This window comes from Oncorhynchus clarkii, chromosome 12, assembly GCF_045791955.1.
Source record: "Oncorhynchus clarkii lewisi isolate Uvic-CL-2024 chromosome 12, UVic_Ocla_1.0, whole genome shotgun sequence".
Lineage (NCBI taxonomy): Eukaryota > Metazoa > Chordata > Actinopteri > Salmoniformes > Salmonidae > Oncorhynchus > Oncorhynchus clarkii.
In genome coordinates this window covers 97,572,950-97,582,253 of record NC_092158.1, presented here as the reverse complement: position 1 = coordinate 97,582,253, position 9,304 = coordinate 97,572,950, and the positions used below count along the sequence as shown (strand labels likewise).

Sequence of the window (9,304 nt, the reverse complement as noted above, 5' to 3'; positions counted from 1 at the left end):
CTAGTCAGGCACTCTCTGGGACAGACCCAGACTCAGATTAGGACCCCAGCTATTTATGTAACGTCTAGTTCTAGTCAGGCACTCTCTGGGACAGACCCAGACTCAGATTAGGACCCCAGCTATTTATGTAACAGCTAGTTCTAGTCAGGCACTCTCTAGGACAGACCCAGACTCAGATTAGGACCCCAGCTATTTATGTAACAGCTAGTTCTAGTCAGGCACTCTCTAGGACAGACCCAGACTCAGATTAGGACCCCAGCTATTTATGTAACAGCTAGTTCTAGTCAGGCACTCTCTAGGACAGACCCAGACTCAGATTAGGACCCCAGCTATTTATGTAAAAGCTAGTTCTAGTCAGGCACTCTCTGGGACAGACCCAGACTCAGATTAGGACCCCAGCTATTTATGTAACAGCTAGTTCTAGTCAGGCACTCTCTGGGACAGACCCAGACTCAGATTAGGACCCCAGCTATTTATGTAACAGCTAGTTCTAGTCAGGCACTCTCTAGGACAGACCCAGACTCAGATTAGGACCCCAGCTATTTATGTAACGGCTAGTTCTAGTCAGGCACTCTCTGGGACAGACCCAGACTCAGATTAGGACCCCAGCTATTTATGTAACGTCTAGTTCTAGTCAGGCACTCTCTGGGACAGACCCAGACTCAGATTAGGACCCCAGCTATTTATGTAACAGCTAGTTCTAGTCAGGCACTCTCTAGGACAGACCCAGACTCAGATTAGGACCCCAGCTATTTATGTAACAGCTAGTTCTAGTCAGGCACTCTCTAGGACAGACCCAGACTCAGATTAGGACCCCAGCTATTTATGTAACAGCTAGTTCTAGTCAGGCACTCTCTAGGACAGACCCAGACTCAGATTAGGACCCCAGCTATTTATGTAAAAGCTAGTTCTAGTCAGGCACTCTCTGGGACAGACCCAGACTCAGATTAGGACCCCAGCTATTTATGTAACAGCTAGTTCTAGTCAGGCACTCTCTGGGACAGACCCAGACTCAGATTAGGACCCCAGCTATTTATGTAACAGCTAGTTCTAGTCAGGCACTCTCTAGGACAGACCCAGACTCAGATTAGGACCCCAGCTATTTATGTAACGGCTAGTTCTAGTCAGGCACTCTCTGGGACAGACCCAGACTCAGATTAGGACCCCAGCTATTTATGTAACGTCTAGTTCTAGTCAGGCACTCTCTGGGACAGACCCAGACTCAGATTAGGACCCCAGCTATTTATGTAACAGCTAGTTCTAGTCAGGCACTCTCTAGGACAGACCCAGACTCAGATTAGGACCCCAGCTATTTATGTAACAGCTAGTTCTAGTCAGGCACTCTCTAGGACAGACCCAGACTCAGATTAGGACCCCAGCTATTTATGTAACAGCTAGTTCTAGTCAGGCACTCTCTAGGACAGACCCAGACTCAGATTAGGACCCCAGCTATTTATGTAAAAGCTAGTTCTAGTCAGGCACTCTCTGGGACAGACCCAGACTCAGATTAGGACCCCAGCTATTTATGTAACAGCTAGTTCTAGTCAGGCACTCTCTGGGACAGACCCAGACTCAGATTAGGACCCCAGCTATTTATGTAACAGCTAGTTCTAGTCAGGCACTCTCTAGGACAGACCCAGACTCAGATTAGGACCCCAGCTATTTATGTAACGGCTAGTTCTAGTCAGGCACTCTCTGGGACAGACCCAGACTCAGATTAGGACCCCAGCTATTTATGTAACGTCTAGTTCTAGTCAGGCACTCTCTGGGACAGACCCAGACTCAGATTAGGACCCCAGCTATTTATGTAACAGCTAGTTCTAGTCAGGCACTCTCTAGGACAGACCCAGACTCAGATTAGGACCCCAGCTATTTATGTAACAGCTAGTTCTAGTCAGGCACTCTCTAGGACAGACCCAGACTCAGATTAGGACCCCAGCTATTTATGTAACAGCTATTTCTAGTCAGGCACTCTCTAGGACAGACCCAGACTCAGATTAGGACCCCAGCTATTTAAAAGTACTTCCGAAAAAATAACTTTAAAGTACTTTAATTTACTATTTATGTTTTACTTCACTACATTCATGAAGAAAAGTATGTACTCCCCAAAATACTCGTTACGTTTTGAATTGTTAGCAGGACGGGAAAATGGACCTTCTGCCTCTGATCTGGCGTACTCACTAAACACAAATGCATAATTTAGTAAAGGATGCCTGAGTGATGGAGCCCCCTGACTATCCATACATTTAGTACAGGATGTCTGAGTGATGGAGCCCCCTGACTATCCATACATTTAGTAAAGGATGTCTGAGTGATGGAGCCCCCTGACTATCCATACATTTAGTAAAGGATGTCTGAGTGATGGAGCCCCCTGACTATCCATACATTTAGTAAAGGATGTCTGAGTGATGGAGCCCCCTGACTATCCATACATTTAGTAAAGGATGTCTGAGTGTTGGAGCCCCCTGACTATCCATACATTTTAAAATACAAGAAAACGGTGCCGCCTGCTTCGATTAAAAGAAGGAATTTGAAATGATTTATACTTTTACTTTTGATAATTAAGTATATTTAGAAAAACAAATACTTTTAGACTTTCAGTGAAGCAGTATTTTACTGGAGTAACTTTCTATTAAGGAATCTGTACTTTAACTGGAGTAACTTTCTATTAAGGAATCTGTACTTTAACTGGAGTAACTTTCTATTAAGGAATCTGTACTTTTACTCAAGACAATTAAACAACAGATAGCTCTAGTCAGGATCTCTTACGCACGCACGGCACGCACGCACGCACGCACGCACGCACACACACACACACACACGCGGGTTGTTTTACCTTCTCCCATTCTCGTTCCTTATTGAGAACGATGACGACCAGCTTGGGGTTCTGCTGGTAACCATCTTCTGTAAACGACAAGTCTCTACCTTCCCATGTTACATTCTTCATATACCTGGAGAGAGAGAGAGAGAGAGAGAGAGAGAGAGAGAGACAGAGAGAGAGAGGGAGAGAGATGGAGAGAGAGGGAGAGAGAGAGAGAGAGACAGAGAGAGAGGGAGAGAGGGAGATAAAAAAGGGTTGAGTTTCACTCCACTTCATAGTTAATATTACTTACATCCACACGTTGGCAGAAATTCTACTTTGGTGGTTTCAATATATTATATTGGTATAATGAAACCATACAGTATTTCCTCCTGTACACAGAAACCGTGTGTAACGTTGCATCATCACATCATGGCTTCCCTCCAGCAACCCTTCCCCAACACACACACACACACACACACACACACACACACACACACACACACACACACACACACACACACACACACACACACACACACACACACACACACAGACAACCACCCCATCACACACACACACACAACCTCCTTTGTTATATCTCCCAAAACACACACACACACACACACACACACACACACACACACACACACAAAAGTGTCTGTGTGTTTCTCTATGTGAAGGTTGTTTTAGCCTGGGGAACCACAGACTGACAGAGAGAGAAATGATCCATCACACAGATAATTGCTGGATGACACACACTCACACACACACACACACACACACACTACCCCCCCCCCCCCCCCCCCCCACACACACACACACTCACACACACACACTACCCCCCCCACACACACACACACACAAACTCACACACATGTATACCTCTGAATGAACACTTACTGGAGTCTGTTTTTTGTGATGTTCATTTGCACATTTGTTTTAGGTTAATATATATATATAATAATATTTAATAATAACATAATATTCCATTAATGTTCACGCAAAGTCCAGAAGAGGACTGGCCGCCCCTCATAGCCTGGTTCCTCTCTAGGTTTCTTCCTAGCCTCCCCTCATAGCCTGGTTCCTCTCTAGGTTTCTTCCTAGACACCCCTCATAGCCTGGTTCCTCTCTAGGTTTCTTCCTAGCCTCCCCTTATAGCCTGGTTCCTCTCTAGGTTTCTTCCTAGCCTCCCCTCATAGCCTGGTTCCTCTCTAGGTTTCTTCCTAACCTCCCCTCATAGCCTGGTTCCTCTTTAGGTTTCTTCCTAGCCTCCCCTCATAGCCTGGTTCCTCTCTAGGTTTCTTCCTAGCCTCCCCTCATAGCCTGGTTCCTCTCTAGGTTTCTTCCTAGCCTCCCCTCATAGCCTGGTTCCTCTCTACGTTTCTTCCTCATAGCCTGGTTCCTCTCTAGGTTTCTTCCTAGCCTCCCCTCATAGCCTGGTTCCTCTCTAGGTTTCTTCCTAGCCTCCCCTCATAGCCTGGTTCCTCTCTAGGTTTCTTCCTCATAGCCTGGTTCCTCTCTAGGTTTCTTCCTAGCCTCCCCTCATAGCCTGGTTCCTCTCTAGGTTTCTTCCTCATAGCCTGGTTCCTCTCTAGGTTTCTTCCTAGCCTCCCCTCATAGCCTGGTTCCTCTCTAGGTTTCTTCCTAGCCTCCCCTCATAGCCTGGTTCCTCTCTAGGTTTCTTCCTAGCCTCCCCTCATAGCCTGGTTCCTCTCTAGGTTTCTTCCTCATAGCCTGGTTCCTCTCTAGGTTTCTTCCTAGGTTCTGGCCTTTCTAGGGAGTTTTTCCTATTGTAGATTGAATGATAATTATCATCTGAGGACTGTATTGTACGTGATATAGAGACACATCGGCATTTCAATGAACATTCCCAGGGACATTTAACCAACATTTAAATCATACAAACAAAACATTTTTTTTTTTACACTTTTAAATATTGATGTGGGGTTTGAACCTGCAATGTTTTGTTCCCAAGACAGGCATTTTATTCTCCAAACCATCAGAGAAATCTCTCTTACACTTATCTCTCTCAAATACAATCGTTACAGTGGTTGGTTAGCTAGCTAGCTAGCTCATTTTAGCCATATTAGCTATAGATCTGACATCAATCGTTACAGTGTTTGGTTAGCTAGCTCATTTTAGCCATATTAGCTAAAGACCTGACATCAATCGTTACAGTCGTTGGTTAGCTAGCTAGCTAGCTCATTTTAGCCATATTAGCTATAGACCTGACATCAATCGTTACAGTCATTGGTTAGCTAGCTAGCTAGCTCATTTTAGCCATATTAGCTAAAGACCTGACATCAATCGTTACAGTCGTTGGTTAGCTAGCTAGCTAGCTCATTTTAGCCATATTAGCTAAAGACCTGACATCAATCGTTACAGTGGTTGGTTAGCTAGCTAGCTAGTTCATTTTAGCCATATTAGCTATAGACCTGACATCAATCGTTATAGTTGTTGGTTAGCTAGCTAGCTAGCTCATTTTAGCCATATTAGCTATAGACCTGACATCAATCGTTACAGTCGTTGGCTAGCTAGCTCATTTTAGCCATATTAGCTAAAGACCTGACATCAATCGTTACAGTTGTTGGTTAGCTAGCTAGCTTGCTCATATTAGCCATATTAGCTAAAGACCTGACATCAGTCAAAACACCTCAAAAACAAAGACACGGAGTCAATGACAAGATGTTTAAAAAACGAGCTGAAACGAGCCACTTACGATTCCCCTCACAGGACAGTTTATTGTCATTGCTGCTTGAAATCCGACCGTTTCAGAATCATAACAGAACCTTCCGGGCCATATCGATGTCCGCAGAATAAATAATGTTGTGCCGTTGTCAGCCAACCCGTCTATAAAACAACAACATGTAGATTTTGAACCTGCAATGTTTTGGTTCCCAAACAACCAGGGAAGCTCTCTTCCTGGTTCCTAACAACCAGGGAAGCTCTCTTCCTGGTTCCTAACAACCAGGGAAGCTCTCTAACTGTGTAACGGATGTCGTCTGGAGATAGAGAGGAGGACCAAGGTGCAGCGTGTCTTTTTAATAAACACACTGAACAAAACTGAACAAAACGAAACAGTACCGTGTGGCCCGAACACTCACACGGAAACAAACACCCACAAACCAAAAGTGAAACCCAGGCTCTCTCCCTGGTTCCAGACAACCAGGGAAACTCTCTCCCTGATTCCAGACCACCAGGGAAACTCTCTCCCTGATTCCAGACAACCATGGACGCTCTCTCCCTGGTTCCAGACAACCAGGGAAGCTCTGTCCCTGGTTACTGACAACCAGGGAAGCTCTGTCCCTGGTTACGGAAAACCAGGGAAGTTCTTCCTGGTTCCAGACCACCAGAGAATCTCTCCCACATCTTCTTGTTCAGGATATCACCATAGCCAGTGTAGTCAATCAGAAAATCCATGCATCCTTTAAAAAAAAACTCCTTCTTAGACATAACTAACCCAGGGACATACTGGTAACTGGGTCATTAGACATAACTAACCCAGGGACATACTGGTAACTGGGTCATTAGACATAACTAACCCAGGGACATACTGGTAACTGGGTCATTAGACATAACTAACCCAGGGACATACTGGTAACTGGGTCATTAGACATAACTAACCCAGGGACATACTGGTAACTGGGTCATTAGACATAACTAACCCAGGGACATACTGGTAACTGGGTCATTAGACATAACTAACCCAGGGACATACTGGTAACTGGGTCATTAGACATAACTAACCCAGGGACATACTGGTAACTGGGTCATTAGACATAACTAACCCAGGGACATACTGGTAACTGGGTCATTAGACATAACTAACCCAAGGACATACTGGTAACTGGGTCATTCAACATCACTTCACACATCCTCTTGATAAGCTGCGTATTTCAGGGCCCATATTTACGAAGGTATCCAAGACTACGAGTGCTGAAGAATAAGCCAAGGGGGGTTTTTCTTTACAATATCAAGCGTCTCAAAAAGGTAAAAATATAACCGGAAGGTTGCAAGTTCAAATCCCCGAGCTGACAAGGTTAAAAAAATCTGTTGTTCTGCCCCCTGAACAAGGCAGTTAACCCCACTGTTCCTAGGTCGTCATTGTAAATAAGAATTTGTTCTTAACTGATTTGCCTCGTTATTAAATAAAGGTAAAATTAAATAAAGAAAAGGCATTTAAATATTTTTGTCTTGCCAGTTCACCCTCTGAATGGCACACATATACAATCCACGTCTCAATTGTCTAGAGGTTTAAAAATCTTTCCTTCAACCAGGTCTCCTCCCCTTCTTCATCTACACTGATTGAAGTGTATTTAACAGAGTGACGTCAATAAGGGATCATAGCTTCCACCTGGATTCACCTGGTCAGTCTATGTCACGGAAAGAGCAGGCGTTCTTAATGTTTTGTACACTCAGTGTATATTGACTATAGTATGAGAGCCTTTTAATAGAGCAGGACAGAGGGAGGGAGGGAGGGAGGGCAGGAGGGAGGGAGGGATGGGCAAGAGAGAGAGGGGAAGGGGAAGAGAGAGAGAGGAAGGGGAAGAGAGAGAGGAAGACAGAGGAAGGGGAAGAGAGAGAGAGGAAGACAGAGGAATGGGAAGAGAGAGAGAGAGAGGAAGGGGAAGAGACAGAGAAAGAGGAAGGGGAAGAGAGACAGAGGAAGGGGAAGAGAGACAGAGGTAGGGGAAGAGAGAGAGAGGAAGACAGAGGAAGAAGGAGAGACAGAGATAGAGGAAGGGGAAGAGAGAGAGAGGAAGGGAAAGAGAAAGAGAGGAAGGAGAAGAGAAAGAGAGGAAGGAGAAGAGAAAGAGAGGAAGGAGAAGAGAAAGAGAGGAAGGGGAAGAGAGAGAGAGGAAGGAGAAGAGAAAGAGAGGAAGGAGAAGAGAAAGAGAGGAATGAGAAGAGAGAGAGAGGAGGAGGGAAGAGAGAGAGAGGAAGGAGAAGAGAAAGAGAGGAATGAGAAGAGAGAGAGAGGAGGAGGGAAGAGAGAGAGAGGAAGACAGAGGAATGATGAAGAGACAGAGAGAGAGGAAGAGCGTTCTGCTAGACCAGACATAGAGGGATCAAAATATCAGAGTGGTTTGGAGGAGGGCCACTGCACCACACAGAAACCAGGTCTTCACACACACACGCTACTGCAGAACAGCAACAAACACACACACACACACACACACACCACACACTCTGCAGAATAGCAACAAACACACACACACACAAACACACATCACACACACTCTGCAGCCATGAAGAAAAAGAGATAAGAACTCACATACTGCAGTATAGCTAAGAGAGCACACACACACACACACACACACACACACACACTCAAACACACACAGACACACACGCACACACACACGCAACACACACGCACTCAAACACACGCACACGCACACACACACACACACACACTGCAGCAGAGTGGTGAAAGAACAGGAGATTTTAACAGTCAGTTAGAGCAACAGAGGGAGCAGCAGGATCAGACTCTACAGCCAATCAGAAATCTAGTATTAGCATATAGAATACACCCCCTCCAATCAGATATCTAGTATTAGCATATAGAATACACCCCCTCCAATCAGATATATAGAATACACCCCCTCCAATCAGATATATAGTATTAACATATAGAATACACCCCCTCCAATCAGATATATAGTATTAACATATAGAATACACCCCATCCAATCAGATATATAGTATTAACATATAGAATACACCCCCTCCAATCAGATATATAGTATTAACATATAGAATACACCCCATCCAATCAGATGTATAGTATTAACATATAGAATACACCCCCTCCAATCAGATATATAGTATTAACATATAGAATACACCCCCTCCAATCAGATATATAGTATTAACATATAGAATACACCCCATCCAATCAGATATCTAGTATTAACATATAGAATACACCCCCTCCAATCAGATATATAGTATTAACATATAGAATACACCCCATCCAATCAGATATATAGTATTAACATATAGAATACACCCCATCCAATCAGATATATAGTATTAACATATAGAATACACCCCATCCAATCAGATATCTAGTATTAACATATAGAATACACCCCCTCCAATCAGATGTATAGTAATAACATATAGAATACACCCCATCCAATCAGATATATAGTATTAACATATAGAATACACCCCATCCAATCAGATATATAGTATTAACATATAGAATACACCCCCTCCAATCAGATATCTAGTATTAACATATAGAATACACCCCATCCAATCAGATATATAGTATTAACATATAGAATACACCCCATCCAATCAGATATATAGTATTAACATATAGTATACACCCCATCCAATCAGATATATAGTATTAACATATAGAATACACCCCATCCAATCAGATATATAGTATTACCATATAGAATACACCCCCTCCAATCAGATATCTAGTATTAACATATAGAATACACCCCATCCAATCAGATATATAGTATTAACATATAGAAT

The 9,304-nt window shown here is 43.7% G+C and overlaps 1 protein-coding gene across 1 annotated transcript in view; it reads right to left on the bottom strand.

Moving 5' to 3' along the window:
* The window catches only part of LOC139422618 (glutamate receptor ionotropic, NMDA 2A-like), an 85,106-nt gene that overhangs the window by 55,239 nt on the left and 20,563 nt on the right, over positions 1-9,304 (bottom strand). The window contains exon 3 of the mRNA XM_071173763.1: positions 2,837-2,951. Coding sequence (XP_071029864.1) covers positions 2,837-2,951 — 115 coding nt within the window. The remainder of the gene's footprint in view (positions 1-2,836; positions 2,952-9,304) is intronic.